The sequence below is a fragment of the Aedes albopictus genome, chromosome 1 (assembly GCF_035046485.1).
Source record: "Aedes albopictus strain Foshan chromosome 1, AalbF5, whole genome shotgun sequence".
Taxonomy (NCBI): domain Eukaryota; kingdom Metazoa; phylum Arthropoda; class Insecta; order Diptera; family Culicidae; genus Aedes; species Aedes albopictus.
Genome location: NC_085136.1, coordinates 315,208,605 through 315,229,344, shown reverse-complemented (window position 1 = coordinate 315,229,344; position 20,740 = coordinate 315,208,605). Strand labels below are relative to the sequence as shown.

General features: G+C 43.7%; 2 protein-coding genes across 2 annotated transcripts; one reads left to right on the top strand and one right to left on the bottom strand.

Annotated features, from left to right (window-relative positions):
• Positions 1-2,418: 2,418 nt before the first annotated feature.
• Positions 2,419-20,740, bottom strand: LOC109423598 (uncharacterized). Its single transcript, XM_062847171.1, has 5 exons — positions 20,294-20,740; positions 18,280-20,231; positions 16,455-18,218; positions 2,880-3,176; positions 2,419-2,814 (listed from the first exon to the last, which is right to left on the bottom strand). The coding sequence occupies exons 1-5, from the start codon at positions 20,589-20,591 to the stop codon at positions 2,707-2,709; spliced, it is 4,419 nt and encodes a 1,472-aa protein (XP_062703155.1). The 5' UTR covers positions 20,592-20,740; the 3' UTR covers positions 2,419-2,706.
• LOC134286633 (uncharacterized) lies at positions 7,815-11,901 on the top strand. The gene is made up of 4 exons (XM_062848299.1): positions 7,815-7,870; positions 7,931-8,273; positions 8,659-8,818; positions 8,892-11,901. The coding sequence occupies exons 1-4, from the start codon at positions 7,815-7,817 to the stop codon at positions 9,341-9,343; spliced, it is 1,011 nt and encodes a 336-aa protein (XP_062704283.1). The 3' UTR covers positions 9,344-11,901.

Genomic DNA, 20,740 nt, shown 5'->3' with positions numbered 1-20,740 from the left:
CGCCCTGGTTTACAGTCTAGGATAGCCACATCGGGGATTGACCTATTTTTGAAACGACCAAAGCCGGTCTTGATGTCCTCACATGTCAGCGTTTCGTCGAGGATCTTCCCCTCCACCTCCACTTCTCGTGCTGGCACATAGACCGCCTTCACCGTTTCGCCTCCAACCGAATCGTCCATGTGGAAACAAATTTATGCAAAGTCAGGCCAAACATTTCATTAGGTCGTATTTGCATTTGAGAGGCTCTCTTTGTTCACTTTCTCTTTCAATTATTGCAATGCAATGGTACACTTTTCAACTATTTTTGCAGTACAAATCAAAAGACGATTGTTTTGACCATCGTTCAATGCAAAGAGACAATCATAATACAAATAAACAGCTGAGATATTGACGAAAGAGAGGGAAACCCAAGAGAGCCTCTCTTCTGCAGATTGGACCTTTAGACATGTTTGGCCTGAAGTATGTCAAAAGTGCAAAAGAGGAAAAGAAAAACCTTAAGGTTTTAACAGTTCAGTTTTTTCTTTAGGACGAGAACTGTTCACTGAGAAAACTGATCTTAAGAAGGTCATAAGTTTGTCTTATGAAATTTCGACATAAGAAAAAGTTTTGATTTCCATAAGAAATTCTTATGATGTCATTTCATAAGGCGTCTTATGAAATATTTTTGCGCAATATAAAACAAAATCGCAACCTGGATCGAACCAGGTACGTCGAGATCGGAGATCGCGTGCTTTACTCTCGCGCCCATCGACGCTTCGAAATTGGAATGGTTGGAGTGCAATAATAAGTTTGGTTTTTCGGGATCAACGTCTCATAAGATATATGATGATTTTCATAAGAGCCTTCTTATGAGATTTTTCATAAGACCGCTGTAATGAATTTCTTAAGAAATTTTTGCCTCAGTGTTTGGTTCTCTAATAAAAAAAAAACAAAAAATGTTCTATTATTTACAGTTTGTACACCCTTATCCGTATACAGTAGTTTGGGAACCACTGTTATGGATGTCAAAAAAACACGTGGTCGAATGTGAACTGGGGATACAATAGTTCATTTTACGAGTGGATTTTATGAAGGAATTTTGACAGGAGGTAGCGTCCAATAACCCGTGAAAACCAATATCATCATCAACATTGTTTTCACTTCGTAAAATGGCTCATAGACAAAAGCGATCAAATCAAATTGGGCGGACAAAAGAGTGTATCGAAAGAGTGATACTTATCTGACCGAAGCAGGTAGATATTTATCACAGGCATGGTAAGGCCGTCCGTCGCGTCTGCCTTCGCACCCGTCGCCGCCGTCCTCTTCGATGACGGAGGGGCTGATGATGGCGATAACGATGACTTTCTTGGATGCGATGCTTCTTCTTTGATGTACTATGATGCAAGCACTTCGCTTCCCGGGTTACGCTGGATACCACCTCGCGTCACTACACTTCGCACAAGCAGAAAAACGTACGATATAAAAAACCCTCCGCACTTGCGGGGGAAAAACTCCACTTATACGAGGTCTATCGCGTGGTGAGATACGGAGCACACGTCCGACTCGTCCAAATGCACAACTGGGAATGAAAACGTGGACTTGTCACCAACATTACAAATGCCAATTTTCTTAGAAGAGAGAAACTGTAACAGGTACTCACCTCTGGCGTTTATGACGAAGAGGACGTTGTGGGTGTAGGCTACGGCAGCTATTCCTGGAGGGGGGATTTCGTCAACGTTGCCTGGGAAGTATGCTGAGACCACCAAGGTCTCTCTACTGCCTGCTCTAGCGGAAGGTACCTCCAGCCAGACCGCTACGATGTCCCTTTTTATTACTTCTGAAATTGGAAAGTGCCTATTTACAGTTGTTATGTAATAACATAGCTGCTCTAGGCGAAAACTGGCTGTCATGATATACCAACTTATATGAGTGCTGTATTTTGGATTTATTGACCCATGGCTCGTGAATGAGGGCCACGGTAAAATTCTCTTTGGCGAATCTCCGACAGAGCATACCCGTGGCACTCTGAGCATCTTGTGGAGGTTCAAATGGCGACTTCACGGTATAGTATTATCAGAATCATTATGGCCATATAATGTGCGAGCGACTCAACATCGTTTTTTGCATCTTTAATCAAATTTTGCTTAGAGTTGCCAAATTACTCCACTTTACCCTCCTTGTTTCCATTCCAAATGATCGTTGATTTCTTTATATAGTTTTGAAAATGAGCATGGATGTTTGTTCTCTGTGAATAAGTGAAGTAGTTCCTGAACGGTAATTGCATTTTGTATTACGTTGAAATCAAAGGAAATTTATCTACAATTAACATTTAGAATGGTGAATGATTATTTCCCAATATATTATCAACTCGTAGATTTGGAAAGATGTTAAGATAAATTGTCATGTCATTGTTAGTTATTCGTTGATTAATGGATTCTTTTAGTACTGCCATTTCATACATTCAAGTTTTATTATTAGAAAAAAAAATCAAAACGCGCTACAAAAATAATCGAAAATGAGGTAAAACTTATAAAGATAAAAAACGACGTATAAAAACGAGTATCAAACCTATTCCTATCGATTGTCGAAATTACACACTGACTGTAAGCTTCATATGAAATGCAAAATAAACACTTGGCTAAAATACAGAACTTCAGAAGAAAGCGAGAGAGACTCGATAAAAAATAAAGTTTTACAAACTGTTTCGGCGACACTTAATCTGCTTAACTACACCTGCTGCGGCACTGCAGCAGGCTTCTCGATCACCAACTGGTATTTGTTGACTTGCTCGCACATGTTGTTGAATTCACTGACAAAGTTCTGGAACTCGGCCGTCTGGAAATGAAATAAGATTCGTTCAGTTTCAAACCACCAATTTTGGGGAGAAGCAACAATCCTACCTGCTCAACGGTTTTCTTCTGCTTCTTTTTCTTCCCAGCGGCGGCATCAGGTTGATTGTGCGTTTTCTGCTTCTTCTTCTGCTGCTGACGTTTCTTGCGTTGTTTTCCTGCGTTTGCCCAATCCGTATCGGAATCTGCTTCTGTCCATTCGGGGTCGGCCTTGTCCGCCGTTGCTCCAATATCTTGTCCTTCTTCCTCCTCCTCGTCCACTTCACTATCGCTAAGACCCAGGTTCGCCAGATAAATGTTCCGCTTCCGTTTTACGTTTCGACGTGGTGCCCGACCGTACGTTCGATTCTGTGGGAGGAGGGAATGATGAATAAATTAAATGCTTAGGCTGATTTCCTACTCTACGCATCGACCAATGTTTCTCACAGTGAAACACAATTTTCGAAAAAAAAATTAGTAGTGATTGTGTACAATATAATCGCTTTGGTGCCTACCAAATATTTTTTTGGGAAAAGCTTTGAGAAGTTCAAATTTAGATGCTTCTCGTCATACAAAACCGGACCTAAATAGGAAAGCAAAAGTACCGTGGGGTGCCCTAATTTCGCGCGTGTCCAAATTTCGCCCACTGATAATATTTAGAGATCATAATCATAAAACTAATTGTGCAATTGTCCAAATTACACTTTTGCTATGCTATCTAAAGTGAAATTATGACAATTTAACAATTACTTCTATGATTATGATCTCTTAAAATTATCAGTGAGCGAAATTTGGACCCGCGCGAAATTAGGGCACCTCACGGTAGTCTAAAAACGAATCTACCACAAAAGGAAAATAGAATATGAGGAAAATGTGATTGCTGAGCATGGAACAGAATTATATGCGGAAGTTTTACGAAACTGTCGATGGCATGTGGAGAAAAACAGCGCCTTCATGTGCGACGACCGCGACGTGAAAATTGCTGATAAATAAAACAATGGTGGCTGCCAGGTGGAAAGAGCACATCGAGATGTTGTTGAACGATGGGAATGGAAGAGCTACAGATAGAATTTGAATCGATAACGACGGACAGCCTGTGGAATCCTCGACGCTAGACGAAGTCAAGAAAGTCATTAGAAGACTGAAGAACAACAAGGCTGCTGAGAAGGGCGAACTCCCGTCAGAGCTTCTCCTCAAGCACGATAGTGAGCAGCTGTATCAACGCGATCAGCACTTACATTGTATTATATTGAAGATATGGGAAGAAAAAAACTGCTTGCTACATATAGTTGGTAGGATGGTCTCATTTGCCCTCAACACAAGAAAGGGTATCGACTAGTATACGAAAACGACAGAGGAATAACACTTCTCAAGACAACGTGTAAGTTTTTGTTTGGATTCTTGTTCAACAGGATAAGGCCGATTGAGGAGTCCTTCGTCGGCAATACCAGGCAGGTTTTCGTTAAAGCCGATCAACGACGGATCAGATGTTCACCCAGCGGCAGATTCTCGATAAATTTCGGGAGTACAACTTGCAGACCCATCATCTGTTTATTGACTTCAAGGTAGCGTACACTTCAGTGAAGAGAAACGAGTTATGGCGGATTATGATCGAACATGGTTTTCCGGTGAAGCTGATTAGACTGATTCGTACGTGCTGCGATACCTGATATTATTATATTATATGTTTATTTGGCCAATAAATATACTAACGAGCTGTGGAGCGCATATCGGCACCAACTTTTTAAAAGGGTGTAACTGCATTTACAACCAATGCCTTCTCACAAAGCTGTGGAGCGTATCCCATCCCTCTCGAGCAATCCACTAGCACAAATAGAAAGATAAAATCCTCCTCTTTCGATTAATGGATGTGAATTGCGTGAGATGAATGAAATAAGACCAACAGCTCTGTGAGAAGGCATTGGTTGCAAAAGCAGTTACGCCCTTTTGAAATGTTGGTGCCGATATGCTCTACACCAGGGTGCCCCTTGTGCAGCTGCTGGAGCATTTTCCTCCGACAGGTTGACGGAATGACCAGTCTTCCACCATACATGAGGCATCCAACAACGATGTAGAGATGTTCACGACGAATATAGAACTGTTGGATTCCGTGGTCGGTGATAGTTCCTTTATTCGACGGCCAAACTTCATTGACGAAACGGGACGCACGGGACTGTTGATAAGCCTAGATAATACGTCCGTGTACCCAAAGCTGGTGGAGATGTTGCAGATTTCGAAGTCGTAGAGTAGAAGTGTCAGGGCCTACCTTTGGGGCATGTTTCCAGTGTAGGTTGGAATGTCCTTTTCAAAGCAAAAAAATCTGCAACAACGGTTTGTGATCGGTTTCTAGAGTGAATTTTTTACCGAACAACATGCGATGGAATCAAGTCACGGCGAATAGAAGGGCCAGGCTTTCTTTTTCCACTTGGTTGTAATTTGTTTCCGCTGCAGTCGAGCTTCGAGACACATGATAAATGACCTTCACCGATCCGTCGGGGAACCTATGTGCAATGCGGGCTCCCAGCCCGACCGATGACGCATCCGGTGACAACAACGATGTCAATGAATTAAAGGCTTTGGCTGTTTTCCTACTCTCCGCCAGTGTCGCGAAGCATCAGCGTACAAGTCACAAAAAAGCTGATAAACACCAAACTTGTATATATCACCCTGTCTCTGCGGTTTCTGATTCGCTCTATCTACAGTCGCTAACACCAGAAAAGACAGAATCCCATCATAGTCACCCGGTCACCCTTGTTTTGCTACACTCCAAAAAATCCAAACGTCAAAGCTATCTGAAAAATCACGTAGATCAAGAAAAATGAACTTTTCGAGAATTTACCTGACAAACATAACAGTCACCGGAACATCGATCGAACTTAAATGGACCGACAGTTGTGTTTACTGTGTTTCAATATGCCCCTCACGTTAAAACCACGTACAACCCAGAGAAGTTGTTATAGAGATGCGCGAAGACTGAAACCAAAGGTTCCAATTGAACCGTCAAACGCGGTCCCAATCGAGCAAATTCAAGGAAATAGAAAAAACATGGGAAACAAAGCGCAACATGAAAGCACATGAAAATGTGTTAGTGCAAAGCATGACGTCACTTGTATACTTGACATCTTATGGGCTGATCAAACTAACACGTACGCGAAAATATAATTTTGTTCACCGCAAAAATTGATTGTTATTGGGCGTGATGTAAATAAACATAACCTAAATCCTCTTCGCGCTTCTCTATAACAACTTCTCTGGTACAACCCTGAATTCATTTTGACAATTGAACGTTATGTTCACTTCTCGTTCATTCTGTGCTGTACCCGCGTTGCAAGATGGCGTCTTTTCAAAACAGTCTTCGAGAGTTGCTAACTGATTTAGACATTTCGGACCATTTGCTGGAAATATTTGATGGTAAATTGAACAGAACTTAAGATATGTTTCATATTAATTAATATTTTGTCATTTGAACAGAATGTGGAGTTGATTTTATCGATTTGTTGACAATTTCCGCGGATCAAATCCGCATATCATTGGAGCCGACGCAAATCACTTGGAAATACGCAGTCCTTTTCGAAATTATTTCGTCTTGGCGAACAAGAAACGTAAGTAAATGGTTATCTTTTCATTAGGAGTGGAAACTTTTAGTGTCCTTTTGAATGTTCCGCAGGAATCCAAAATTACCGATTTAGTTTCGGCATTGCCGGCGGGATACCGATTGCAGCTTACTGGAAAAGTTAGTTTTGATCCACATTCGCTTGCATGTACTCAGCTACCGCCGCGTCGATCTACTCCGCCACACCAATCTACTCCTGATAAATTTGCTGCTCATCAGCCATCCACTTCTTCGGAGGAGGTGGAAGCCTTGGTGGAAGCAACAACTGGACAGCCGGATTCTGAAAGTTTTTCACCAGTCGTTGCCGATAGCGTTGCCAGCTGTTCGGGAATCGAAGAGAACAAGACTGAACGCGATAATCGAAGCCAAGAGGTAAGTTAGTTTGTGTTGTGAATGTTACAAAGGCATTTATTTGTTTTTTTTTCTGCAGGGTTCAAAACTTATCTGTTTTCCTTCAACACCGGAGCCGGAACACCCAGTGGAAACTGCCTCAGTCTCCATCCGATTGATTGATACAACGAATAGTTGTGATCAAGCCGACGGGGAAACCTGTCAAATTCCGCTTACCCAAAGAGAGAGCGCGAATAAAGCAGTCCCGCAGTTTCAGCTCGCTTCGACTTCTTCGGATCCCACTGCCCCGGAACATATATTGATAACGCTGCCCGTATACGTGGATGAATCAGCAGCTGCTTGCTTGCTGCTTGGAACCAGAAGAGGATTTCCTACCATCGTCAATATTTCGGACGGTACCTATGTGTCAGTGAACCCTGGAAGCGCCTTGGAAGTGGGAGAGCCGAACAAAAACAACAACCATCTCTCAGCGGATTCGGAATCGGAAAATTACAACGCATCCTCATCTGCCGCATGCCAACTGCGATTCACCAGAGAAACAGCCGCGTCCTCCGTCAGACTTGAAGAGACAACAAACAGATGCAATCTGTTTCAATATCTCCAAATCGCTTCGACTTCTCGTAATGCTTCTGCACCGGAAAGTGTCCTAATAACGCCACAGGCTTCAACTCATGAAGCAACAGCTGCTTGCCCTGGTGGAACAGTAGGGATATTACCATCCATCGATAGGGATTCGGATGCTTCGTCCGTAGAATCTGAAGAAATACTTAAAGAAGTAGATCCAAACAAACGAAACAATCCTCAGCCAGCCAAGCCGAAACATACCAACGAATCCTCTCCTGTCATTGCTACAAGAGCGGTTTCACAGAATGAGTACGACGTTTTTACACCGAAAGTTTTGGAACAGCTGCTGAGAGTATCAGAAGGAGGAAAGGAAATTCTACAATATGGTGCCACAGGAGAACTTTCGGATGACAAGCAGCAGGAACTTTGCACAATCATTGCAAAACACCATTTGAGCACCAGAAGTAAGCTACTAACTGATGACCTTCGAAAGTACACGCTGGCAGTTACGTCACTATTCAAGTTTGAACGAGAAGTATGTTTTTATTCACATTAAAAAAAACCTAGTTAAATAAATAATTTTGTATCTTTTTAGGAAAACTATGTACTTCATCCCAAGAGGCGGAGATAGAAAAAATCACGGAGGAAAAATAGCAAATAAGATAGGCAACTTGAAGCAACGGAAACGAAAACGCGAAGCCAAGGAGAACGAGTATCAATCAGCCAAACAAGTGAATGTTGAGCCCAAATCCACTCGTAACGTAGTGGCTGAAGAAGCAGTAGAATGGTTGATGCTGAATACTGAACCATGGGGCGTTGTGCTTGACCAGTGGAGAACTAGTTACGAGCTGCGTAAGGTAGACTTATTGTCCCATAAACGCATTCCGAAATTTTTTACGACATATCCGCAATACAAGTGCCATCACGGTTTTCAGCTGGTAAGTTGATATTTTATAAATGATGATTAATCATACACGCTCTGGGGTGATAGTTTTTCATCTGTTGTTCCGTGAACAATTCGTAAACATTGATATTATTCGACAACGATTTTTCATTTGGGCCTAACTAAACTTGATCAATTTGGCTTTGTCGATTCTCTATTTAATAACTTTATCAAAACAAACTAAATCAACATTCTTCTTGTTCCTATAGCAAGATGTAGCCGTCCTATGGCAAGATATAGCCGTTTTACACAAAAAAAAAGTCTTTTGAAAACTTTCTGTAATAACACAACGAGTGGATCTATGAAGAGTAACAAATTTGTCAGTTAGGCCATAATGAAAAATCATTGACATAGGTATTTACTTTTTTATAACATTCTAGATCGATATTGATTTCCAAAAAGCATTTCCGAATGCGGAGAATGGATGGATGAAGCTGCCGCTGTTGCTACCTCGGATTACAGAGTACATCAAGAAAAGAGCATTGGATCCGTCAGCGGCACAGTTACTGAAGCAGCTGTTTGACGAAGGCGCCAATAACGGTAAACTTTGCTTGAAAGAGATTTTAATTAACTAGAAATTTATCTGATAAGCATATTCTTTATTCTTTTCTAGATAAGAAAGTATGTGCACTGTTGCTAGCGCTGAACACCGTTTTACCGCCTATTGCAGCTGCATCTCGTTTGAAGCCTACCATCTTGATTGGACAAGAGGACACACTGATTTTCGTTGATGCCAAAGAACAAGCTCAGCTGAAAGTTCAAGAAACATATCGGAGTTACACCGAGCTGAACCTGCCGATTGTACCAAAACTGATTGCAGTGGGGAAAAACTTGGACCAGCTTCAGGGAACCTTCGTGGTCTGCTACGGTGACATATGCTATGAGTTCCAGTCAGCGTCAAGAGCAGTAGACATACTTATCAAGCTAACAGCAGTGCTCGGACTTCCGTTTTCGAAAATTTCTAAACTGGTTTGGCACTTTCTCAGCGGCTGCATTTACGGCATACAACAAAAAGAATCCTACGCGTCTATTAACAAACTAAAGGTTTATCTGGACAAAGGATAATACAATAATACAAATAGTTGTCAGCATGTCGCAGATTACCTGTATGATCTATGGCTGTTCGATCCTTTCCGCCACACCAAATGAATATCTCTTACATCTTAAGGACTACCACAACGTTCCTGCTGTATATCAGTATCGATGTACGATATCCAATTGTCCTCAAGTATTTTCTAAAGTATATCCATTCAAAAAACACATCAACCATCATGCCGGATATCAGAACCTCGACCATAGAAATGCCGAACATACTACCAGTGCCATTAGCCAGCAAAGTCAGTCATCGCCTCGGACATCGCAGGAGCATCCATCTCTTTCGTTAGATGCGGCGGGTTCTTCATCACATAATTCTGGCTGCAGTTCATCGAAAATACGACGTATTGGAAGCATTGATAATCAGGATTCTTATGTTAACGAAAACCCTATTCGTGTGCTTGACCTAATGGCCTTAAAGTTAACTCTGTTCATGCATAAGCATAGTAATTTCACGAGAAAAGATGTTTACCAAATGCAAAACGAAATAGCCATAATGTTTTCAGAAGTAGCTGATAATTTCGAAAAATTCAAGCCATACATAACCGACCCAGAAAACAAATTTAACTATCAAACACAAATTGACAAACTAAAAACTATATTTGACTTAGTTAACACTGAGCATAAATTTTTTAAGTACTTGAAAAACACAGTCGGGTTTGAACTGCCAACAATAGTTACATTAGAGAAAAACAACAATATTGCTTTCAAATTCCTTAATATTGAAAATGACACAGAAGTAGACCTCCAAAATAACTACTTAATCATCATGCCTATCGAATTCCAGATTAAAGTTTTCTTTGAATGCAACGGCATATTGAACGCAACGTTACGAAACACGAAAAAATTGGAGAAGTCATCAGAAATAAAGAATTACATAAATGGAAGTACATGGAAAGTTATTAAACAAAAGTATACAAATAAGTACGTGCTTCCGGTATGGTTGTACGCTGACGAATTTGAAATAAACGATTCCCAAAGTTCTCATAGTAATCGGCACAGTGTTTGTGGAATATATTATAAATTTCCAACAATACCCAAAGAATATCAATCCAGATTATGTAATATTTTCGTAGCCGGTATGGTTAAAAAATCAGATATTAAGGAAGTGGGAATGAATAAGTTAATGCAGACCTTAGTCGAACGTTTTAAAAAGTTTGAAGAAGAAGGTATCAACATTCAATATGAAGGAGAAACAGTATCAGTTCGTTTTGTATTATGTTTGATCCAAGGTGATAATCTGGGTGTGCACTCAATGCTGCTTTTAGCAAGTGGATTCAATGCTACATTTTATTGCCGCTTTTGCAGACGGCCCAAAGATCTCTTGAAGGCAGATTGTCAGGAACACGCAGATTGCCTACGACGACGAGAGGATTATGCTCTAGATTTGGAAATGCGATTACCTAGTGAAACGGGAATACATGGAAAAACAGTTTTTAATGAACTTCCATCTTTTCATGTCATGGAAAATGTAAGTGTAGACGCCATGCATGATTTGTTCAGTTCGGGTGTTTGCAAATCAGGCTTAGTTGAAATCTTGGACTATTGCGTATACACAAAAAAGTATTTCACTGTCAATGATTTCAATTTGTACAGAAAAAGTCTTGGAAAAACTTGTATAGACAGTGAACTTTCCCGAATGCCAGACATAGTCGAAACTTATAGCGGCAAAGAAAAACGCAAAACTGTCAATATGCGATTAACATCAAGTGAAACACGTATCTTGATACACTACATTACCTTGATTATTGGTAAATTAGTACCTCGCGACGATTTTGTATGGAAGTACTGCATAACGCTTGTAAAACTAACTGAATTTTGTCTTAGAAGTTCATTTTCGTTTAACACAATTGACGAATTGCGACGACTAATTAACGATCATCATAGTATGTATATAGAACTTTTTAAAAGAGAGCTGAAACCTAAACACCATTTCCTCGTGCATTATCCTTCGGTGATAAGTGCATCAGGTCCAGCAGCAGATATGATGTGCTTCAGATACGAGGCAAAACACAGAGCCTTCAAACAATATGCGCATATTATGCCTTCCAGGAAAAATATTTGTTATTCGCTATGCATCAAAGCTACGTTGCAATTTACGTACGATATCTACAATCAATGTTTTTTTGAGGGACTTGTTACTGGTAATTTTAAAATGTTTGATTTGCGTTTGCGTAATTATTTTTGCAAGTTAATACAGCCATTGAACATTGATTCAGACTTGAACGTGTTGTTATCAAGTAGCGTAGAGTATAAAGGAACTGATTACAATACTGGATATTTCATAACTTTGTTGGAAAATCATAAAATGTACCTATTTGAAATCATTGAAATCATGAAGCATACTCACGGGCTATACTTGATAATGCAACATTGGGAGGTAGGGGAATACTATGAGCATTTGTTGGCGTATGAAGTAGTGCGATGTTTACCCGTAGTGGAAGTGCTGAAAATTGACTTGTTTGATAGTTTCCCAGTATCTGTACATAAAATAGGTGATAAGTCATATTTTAGAGTTAAGAATAGTTTAAATGACTAATGCAAGTTTTTTGTATTTCTTGAAATAAATATTCCATTGTAGTATCATTTTTAGACTTGTTTTAGTAAAGGCATCATAAATTTATAGAGGGTAAAAGCAATATTCTTCGCTCCATTTAAAAATGGTTTAATGTTCGCCTTTTCATACCAAACTACTAATAAAAAGGCGAATTTTATAGCAGAGGCGAAGAATCTTGCGTTCACCCTATATAAATTCAAAAATATTTGGGGTAATCGCAAAAAGACCATTGAAGTCAACGCTAAATGTAATGGGTTTTATCTGAATTTTTATTAAAAATTGCCGGAAGCTCATTTTCGATATATTCGAGTACTTAGTTAAACATACATAATAACCACGTAACTACTACGGGGCATTTCAATGGAATGACAGAATTCATCAGTTCATGCGTTCATTTTTCGTCACCCTCAATTCAGATGAGTGCTACGTGAAAAGTGCGATGGAAAAAAGTTACGTATGTTTTCACGTAGCCTTGACGTTTGGATTTTTTGCAGTGTACAATCATCCTGACTTGGATACGGCTCATGTGAGTGTCATGACTCTCTCCGTCGCCTCAAGCAGATGCATGCGCAACAGTATGTAAAATTATGCATGTGTATTATCACAAGCACGGTACTACGTCATAAATCCTATTCGTTTTGTATAGCTCAGTTTAAACGCACACATTGAACGCACCACGCAGTTTGCCCTGGCTACGGCAAACGCTTTCACTTCGCCCGTTAAGCATCGTTGCTCAGAGAGATTGATTCTCTCGCAACCCGCCTGAAGCATACTCAGCAACTGCTATCGCTGCAAAGCTGCGAAGGGTGGAACCCACAACATGTTTATCATTCCAGGCGTGACATGCTAGCTGGTTCGTATCACCTTGGGAACGGTGACTCCAGAAAGCGGTTCAAGTGATTGTCTCGTGATGGTCGCGATTATTCGCAAGACTGCTCTCCGCATTGACCAATGTGGCGCTAGCTTCTATGCGCGAAAAATCGCTAAAAGTAAATCGCAAAAATATTGTATGGCGAATAGCATCTAAAGGCGTATTTCTCGAAGTGGAACACATTATTCGAATAAATATTTGGTAGCGGTTGTGCACAATGATGACCGGTTTGGTGCCTACCAAATATTTTTTCAGTAAAAGCTTGTCATTTCGAGAAATTCGAGTTTAGATGCTTTTCGCCATACAAAATAAAATGGATTTACTCCTGCTGATCAACTGTGAGCGCGCGCTAAGCTGGTAGTCCATTGCTGGATTGTCGTGTGTGAGCAGCAGCTGTAATGAATTAACTACATCGGCTGTTTTCCTACTCTCCGCATCGACCAATGTGGCGCTAGCTTCTATGCGCGAAAACCCGCTAAAAGTAAATCGCAAAAATATTGTATGGCGAATAGCATCTAAAGGCACATTTCTCGAAGGGTAACACATTAATCGAAAAAATATTTGGTAGTGGTTGTGCACAATGGCAACCACTATTATGCCTACCAAATATTTATGTAGGAAGAGCTTTCTATTTCAAGTAATTCAAGTTTAGATGCTTTTCACCATACAAAATAAAATGGATTTACTCCTGCTGATCAACTGTGGCTGCGCGTCAAGCGGGTAGTCCATTGAAGAATCTCTTTAAAACGATCCCATGACTTCTGACAGGCGAACGACCAATTGAACTTATTTTCCGCCTTTAGCAGCTCGTCCATCGGCTGTCGAAGAGTGCGCATATCCTTCACATACTTCCCAGAGTAATTTATGATACCCAGATACGACCGAAGAGTGGGTACGTCGTGTGGGGGTTACATGTTGACAATGGCCGCACCTTATCCGGGTCTGATCTGATACCGTCCAGTATTTGACCTAGGTACTTCACTTGACATGCTGAAGCTACATTTTTCAATGCGCACCGTGAAGCCGAACTTTTGCAAGCGACCGAGAACTTTTTGCAGATTTCGTTGATGTTCGGCCTACGTCCTTCGTCCAGAACGTCATCAAAATTAACAACGGTGAACATGAGACCAGCGAGCATGGTGTCCATTATCTGGTGGAAGGCCCCCGGAGAGATTTTACGCCGGAAGATAACCTGGTGAACTGGTATAGGCCTTTGTGGGTGTTGATGGTGAAGAGCTGCTGACTTGTTTCGTCGACAGGAACCTGGAGGTATGCGTCCGATAAATCAATGTGGCTGAAATATTGACAATTTGCCATCTTCGTGAAAATATTCTAACGCGGAATTCAGGCTTACTGAAATCCGCACATATTCGAACCGTCCCATTCGGCTTTCGGACGGCAACGGTCGGGGCCGCCCAATCGGAAAAGTTGACCTTCTTCAGGATTCCCAGGCTCTCCAATCAACGAAGTTCTTCCTCCACGGCGTTCTCCATGATGTACGCTACCGGTCTTTCGGGCCGAAACACCGGTTTTGGATTGTTTTTCAGCACCAACTGAACTGGAGTTTTGTTGCATAAGTCCAACTTCGTGATGAAAACGTTCGGAAGTTGGGCACGGAGGTCAGCGACTTCTTGGGTTTCCTCGGTGGACACTTGATTGCAGAACGACGCGATGGACAGGTTCCACAATCCAAACATATCTATGAGGTCAATCTCTAAAATGTCAAGATGGACGTTAGGAGCGGCGACGTAACACTTACCCTCCTTCGTGACGTTGTTCAGGGTAATGCTACAACTCCGAGACCAGATTCAGAGGCTCACCAGACGCTGTTCTCGACATGAAGCGGTTTGCACTTTTGGTCGACCGAGCTTGATCCATGAACGGTGGGAAATGAACGACACATCCGATCCCGTGTCCAGTTGCAGCCGGAGAGGAGCACCATTGAGCTTGTCGTCGATGAACTTCCGACCTTGACTGTTTTCTTTCGTTTACTGGTTTCGCTTCTTCTTGTTGTTCTTCGGCGCTGACTTCTTTGGATTTGACGCGCTGGACGAGGGCTTCGAAGAGAAACAGGAGCAGTACACCTCTTTGTGGCCTTGCTTCCCGTAACCACGGCACATGTGATCACGAAACCGCAATCCGCATTGAAATGCATCCCGCCGCAGGACCAGCAGGGTGTTCTTGGCTGATCTCGAGAAGGACTGTTGCTGTTCGACCGATAGGGTTTGTTCCGCTTGCTGCGTGCCACGAATTTCACTGATGACGGGTTCTCCACAAGCACGGTGTCCTGTTTGAGGTTCACCAGGCTGTTGCCCTCTGTTCAACCATATGTTGGAGTGTGAGACCAATGAACAGTGCTGAAAAATTCATTTCGTCATATCTAAATTCAATCACCTACAGCTCATTTTGGAGGCTGAACCTGAGAATATGGTATATGAAAGACTATATGAATATCATTTGGCATTTTTCAAAGGAAGCCCGTGACATTTACGTTAAATATTCGAAAAATAGCGGTTTTTTCGTGACTTTCTAGCAGAACTGGTCTAGCCGCACAAGTTTTTCATATACCATATTCTCAGGTTCAGCTTCTAAAATTAGCTGTAGGCGATTGAATTTAGATATGACGAAATGAAATTTCCAACACTGCCAATGAGATAGCTGCTTGGGACTAACAGGCATCTTCAGTGTGTGAGCGTTGCAGGTCAATGGGGAAGGGGAGGGAAGTGATGATTGCAATCGCTTGCCCACATCAGGCCGTTGAATCCTCTGTGCTTGCACAAGGTCATGCGGATGTTGGTGTGTTGGTGGGAAATGTTTATTTTCAGCACATGGATCATGCATTGGTGCAAGGATGCCAGGCGTAAAGCGATAGATAGTGTGAAGATTACTGTGAAGCGGCACAGTCCGCTTTGTTGCATAACTTGTAGGCGTTATATGATAGATTGACACTGTGCTGTGATGAAAGTTGGAAGGAAGGGAAACGTCTTTTTTAATCCGTTTCTGGTTCTAGCGATCGCTACGAACATACAAATATACATGAGCCTCTGCACGAATCTGGTGTACTGCTCACTCCCACAGAAAATTTAAAAACAGCGCGCACAGTAAAAGTCAAATGTGACTTTTACTGTGCGCGCTGTTTCCAAATTTTCTGTGGAAGTGAGCAGGACAGGGCAAATTCGTACAGAGGCTCATGAGAAGTATATGTAGGAGAGAGAGAGAGAGAGAGAGTGAGAGCGAAAATATTTTTTCGTATTATCGTATTGTCTGTATTAACGAGATTTTTAACCCTAGGCTAGTTCATCTCGGGACCCACGTTTTACTTCCCTTCCGAAGGAAGAACCCACATTTTTGTGAGTATGTCGAGAGTGGGATTCGATCCCAGGTCCTCGGCGTGATAGTTAAGTGTTCTAACCACCACACCAGGTCAGCGAAAATAGATAGAATGATACAAAGTAGGAGGAAAGGGACAAGCCATGGATTGAACCCAGGACCTTCTGCATATGAATCAGAAGCGGTAGCCACGAAGACGAATGATTCATTCGGCATCAACTGACCGCTACGAGTGATTCACATTTTCAAATTTGAGGCGAACCTTGAAACTTAAAGGAATTGACGGAATGGTACTGACTAAATAAAGTTTTCATCCAACTTACCACACTGTTGTTGATCGAAGTGGACGCCAGCTCTTGCTCCGGTTCGTCGAACACAGCCGCCGGAGGACTCTCCTGCTGCGCTCTGGTCTCACTCGTCGCCTTTTCCGCCGTTTCGATAGCGGAAACATTTGGCTCTTCGGCGGCAGCCGTTTCGGCCACCGGTTCCCGACGTCCCATCTTAGCCCACCGGTTGCGTTTCTCTCCCAGAGGAGTGGAAGAACTGAACACACTCTGGATCGTGTGCAACCGCTTCTGCCGCCGTTGGGGACTGTTGAAGATGCGCGGCACACTTTGCTGTTGGACTGACGATGAGGCTTCTCCGATCATCGATCGATTGGGTTGCGGAAGCAGCTTCCGAACGCTTTGAAGTCGCTCTTTGAGCGTTTCTCGGGTGATTTTGACCGGGGTTGGATTGACGGAAACATGGGATGCATCATCCTGATCTTCTTCGCAGTCGCTTTCAAATCCGAAGAGATCCTTCTGGGGTTGATCGTGCTTCGTCGTTTCCGCTTCCGGTTGAGGAGCTTCCACCATGGTGTCAGCTACTTCTATCACACTCTCAACGGGAGCTGCATTTGAAGCTTCTGTGCGGGTTGGCTTCGTCAAACTCAAACGACTGAACAAATCTCGACTTTTAGAATGCTGCGGAAGGGTTCGGTTGGCGGTGAACGATGCAAAGGATGCCTTCACCAGCGGGGATTTGATCGGAGAGAATCTCGGAGGTAGATTCACGATGTTCAACGTTTTTAACGGACTTCGGTTGCGATCGTTCAGGTTTCGCTCGGTGAGGATGACGTCCTTGAAAGCAGGCTTGGTACGATTCTCGACGGACTTCGGTGGAGAAAGGTTTTCCAGGTTGGAGTCATTCATGGCCGATTCCAGATCGGTCATCATCGTTACGAACCGTTGGGAGTTCCGGCGGAAGTTTTCGACCAGTTGCTGCTGGGCTTGGGTCTTCGGAGCGGCTTGCTCTATGGCTTGCATGGTTTGGGTGTACGATCGTTTCGATCGGTCGTACCATTGCTTCAACTTCAGATACGTCTTCTTCATGTTCTCTTCGTATTCTCGGAACTTGGCAAACAGCTCTTCGGGGGAACTATCGTTACCCATCGAGGTCGTCTGATTGTGGATGTTCGATTTGTACTTTCGCATGGCGACGATGAGCTTTTCGCTCATTTCGCTGGTGGCTTTCAGCTGTTCGTAAGACTTCTGAATATCCGAGAACACAGCTGCGGAGGGCTTCGAGGGATTGGCTGGTGGAATGTTCGTTGAACGTGGAGAAGCAATGGTAGGGGGGAGAACTGGAGCCGGTGCTTCGTCCCGAGGTTTCGCCTGGGGACGATTTTCATCCTGAATGACAAGATCGCTTTCGTAGGAGGGCAGCATGTCCGCAGACCGGGCAAAGTAGAACGTCTTCGGGAGGATGTTTTCGTTTTGTACGCGCCAAGGTGAGGATGCTCCGAGAGGCGAGAAGTTGATGGTGGCGTTCGGTTGAGTTTTGTCCGGTGTGTGCACTTGCGGTGCGGTGACTTTCTGCTGCAGGATACGGTGGATCTGTGGATTTAGCCGGGGAGGTGAAAGAGGTGTTGGCATTTCCACGTCCGGAATGTTTTCGATCTCGAAACCGTGATTTTCAACAGGGTCGTCATGATGATGATGATGATCATCATCGTTGACGATCGCTGGAGAAGGACTGCGGGGATTTACGATTGGTGCATTGGATGGCTGTTGCGATTGAACCATTGCTGCCAGCGTTGATGTGGGCTGAAAAGTGAAAGAAATTTAAGTATATACAGTGGAACATGAATGATCAAAAATAACTTACCACAACATTCCTCGAGGTCACCTCGCTCGCCGTTGATTCCGACCCCACCGGATCTTCCTGTCGTCTTCGCACCGGCCCTCCACCAATCTTCTTCACCACGCTGCTGATCTTATACATATCTGTTCCGAACACAGTCGGATGCTGATGATGTTGTGCCTTCTTGAGCGGGGTCTTTTTACTGTTCCGAGACACATTGTTGGCTCGTTTCTTGACCGTGGATCCTCCTTTTGGTGCCTTGGTGGTTCTAGCATCAGCACCAGCGTTGTCATCGCTTCCACCCGAAGAGCTCTGACTCAGGGAATCGAACGAGTAGATGTCCGATTCACCCGTTGGGACGGTGGGTTTCGGTTTAGGGGTTTTTGGCCGGGACGTCAGTTGAAGGACTTGCTCGGCGTACCGTCGGTAGATCGGGATGTGCTGTAGGGACTTGCTCGCTGTGGATGATGATGGCGACAGGAGGACATTCCGCGGAACAGACTTTGCCCGGGTTGGGGTGGACCTTGTGGAGCTACGTTCCAGAGGGGCTGGTGACTTTGTCCGGATGCGGGATGATCGGGAGGATGTGGGAGGTTTAGCATGCTGAACGGAAGTGCTTGATGAGGACTTATTCTGTCGTTTCCGGATTGTAGAGCTCTTGGAGTCGGATGGAAGCTGACGAGCTCGCGAAACTGATCGCGTTCGGGGACGTTTCGATATCGAGTCCGATGGTGAAGCTGGCTTATCCGTGTCTGATTTCTCTTTAGTAGATTTTTGAGTGACTGAATCGTCGGGAGTAATTCGTTTCCGAGGCCGTCCGCGTTGCTTCTGAGATGAAGGCGCTTGTGAAGGCTGGGACTCTGCTTGTGTAGCTTGCTCAACCGACTCAGAAGCGGCCCTAACGCGAGGCCGTTGTCGTCCACGTTTGCCGGTATCTGTTTGTTCCGGTTTACGAGCCCGGGAAGCGGAACGGGTTTTAATGCGCTTTGACGTCGTATCCGGATCTGATTTTTCCGGACTTGATGGTTCCTTCTGAGTGGTTCGAGTTCGCGATCTCCCCCGTTTCGGTAGTGAAGCCGGTGTTTGACGAGGTCGGGAAACCGATCGAGTTCGAGGGCGCCTGAACGTCGAGGCTGTGTCTTGATTGTCAGAGCTTGATAGGTCTTTCAAAGTTTCGTTGTTGTTTGTCTCAGAAACATCCTTATTAGTTTCAGTACGTCGCTTTTTCGACCTTGGCTCGCGAACCTGAGAAGCCGAACGACTTCCAGAAAGTTCTGATGAACGATCTGGTTCGGAAAGTTCACTAGTCGCCTCCTTGCTTTTATCCGGAGCATGTTTAGGTCGTTTCCGCTTCGACACTTTTGAAAACTGAGAACTCTTTCGCGAAGCCATCTCAGTTGAATCAGATGATTCCGGCTTTTTCTGAGCGGAAACATGCTCCATGGGTTGCTCAGGCTGAGGATTTGGATCTTTTCTTTTCCGACGGGAAACTTTTGATTCAAGGGAAGTCGCCCGAGATGCGGATTTGGCTCTACCTTGCTCCGGTGACCACTTTTTTCCCTGTCTCAACATCGTTCTTGTCTGAATGACCAACTCCCGCACAACTGGCTGCGGAGTCCGCTCTGATCCACTAGATCCTGGTGAAGTCGATTGCTCTTCCGTAATCTGAGACAAATCCTTCCCCGCTCCGTCGTTTGCTTCACGATCTTCCGGTACAATCGAAGCACTTGCCATGACCACCCGTGCACCAGCAGCACCTCGTCGATTACGTTTCGTCACCATCGAATACACGGAACTGCGACGGGCTTCTCCAACGATGTCAACCGGAGCTAACGATGCGCTTCTGGTCCAGCGCTGAGCCACCGACGATTTGGGACGATCTCTTATAATCATTTCCGTCTCGTCCAGATTGACGACGCTCGTATTGGTTTCGTCCAAGGCGAATAGCTGCGTCCTCGCTCGATGCGATCGCATATCTAAAACAGTAATATTAGAGTAAATGAGTGGTTGGTCTGCTTATTGATCTCAAGAAACTTACCCGTCTCTTCCAGAACCATATCGACATCGGTTAACCGGGTGGCCCTCCCCGGCACCGAACTTATATCCACCACGGACCCATCGCGAATTCCCGGGTGTCCAACCAACGGCCCCGGCGTATTCTCCGCACTGGAAAGCATTATCACTGAGGGGGAATCCACCAGCTGTTCCACCACTCGTCCCTTTTGCCACCGCTGACGGTCATTGTTGACGAACAGTTCGCTTCGGGAATTCTCCGATTCGGGAAACACCGTTTCCCTTCGCCTTGTAGCTACCTTCCTTCGCGATCTGATGGGCATTTCTTTCCGCTTGTAACTTGGGTTGCATCCTAAAATTTCAAAAATATATCACGCAATCAAACCGGAGTGAGTCAAAACAAACTCAAACGACGTCATCATCGGTCCTCAGAGAAGCGCCATTTTTTGAAATTTGAACTTAACCTCAATCT

Excerpts from the sequence above, each read along its gene's own strand:
- LOC134286633 (XM_062848299.1), top strand. The coding sequence starts at position 7,815 with ATGACCTTCGAAAGTACACGCTGGCAGTTACGTCACTATTCAAGTTTG. Across the intron at positions 8,274-8,658 it reads GCCATCACGGTTTTCAGCTG|ATCGATATTGATTTCCAAAA; the intron begins GTAAGTTGATAT and ends ATAACATTCTAG. Across the intron at positions 8,819-8,891 it reads TGACGAAGGCGCCAATAACG|ATAAGAAAGTATGTGCACTG; the intron begins GTAAACTTTGCT and ends ATTCTTTTCTAG.
- LOC109423598 (XM_062847171.1), bottom strand. The coding sequence starts at position 20,591 with ATGCCCATCAGATCGCGAAGGAAGGTAGCTACAAGGCGAAGGGAAACG. Across the intron at positions 20,232-20,293 it reads TATGGTTCTGGAAGAGACGG|ATATGCGATCGCATCGAGCG; the intron begins GTAAGTTTCTTG and ends TTACTGTTTTAG. Across the intron at positions 2,815-2,879 it reads AGAAGAAAACCGTTGAGCAG|ACGGCCGAGTTCCAGAACTT; the intron begins GTAGGATTGTTG and ends TTTCATTTCCAG.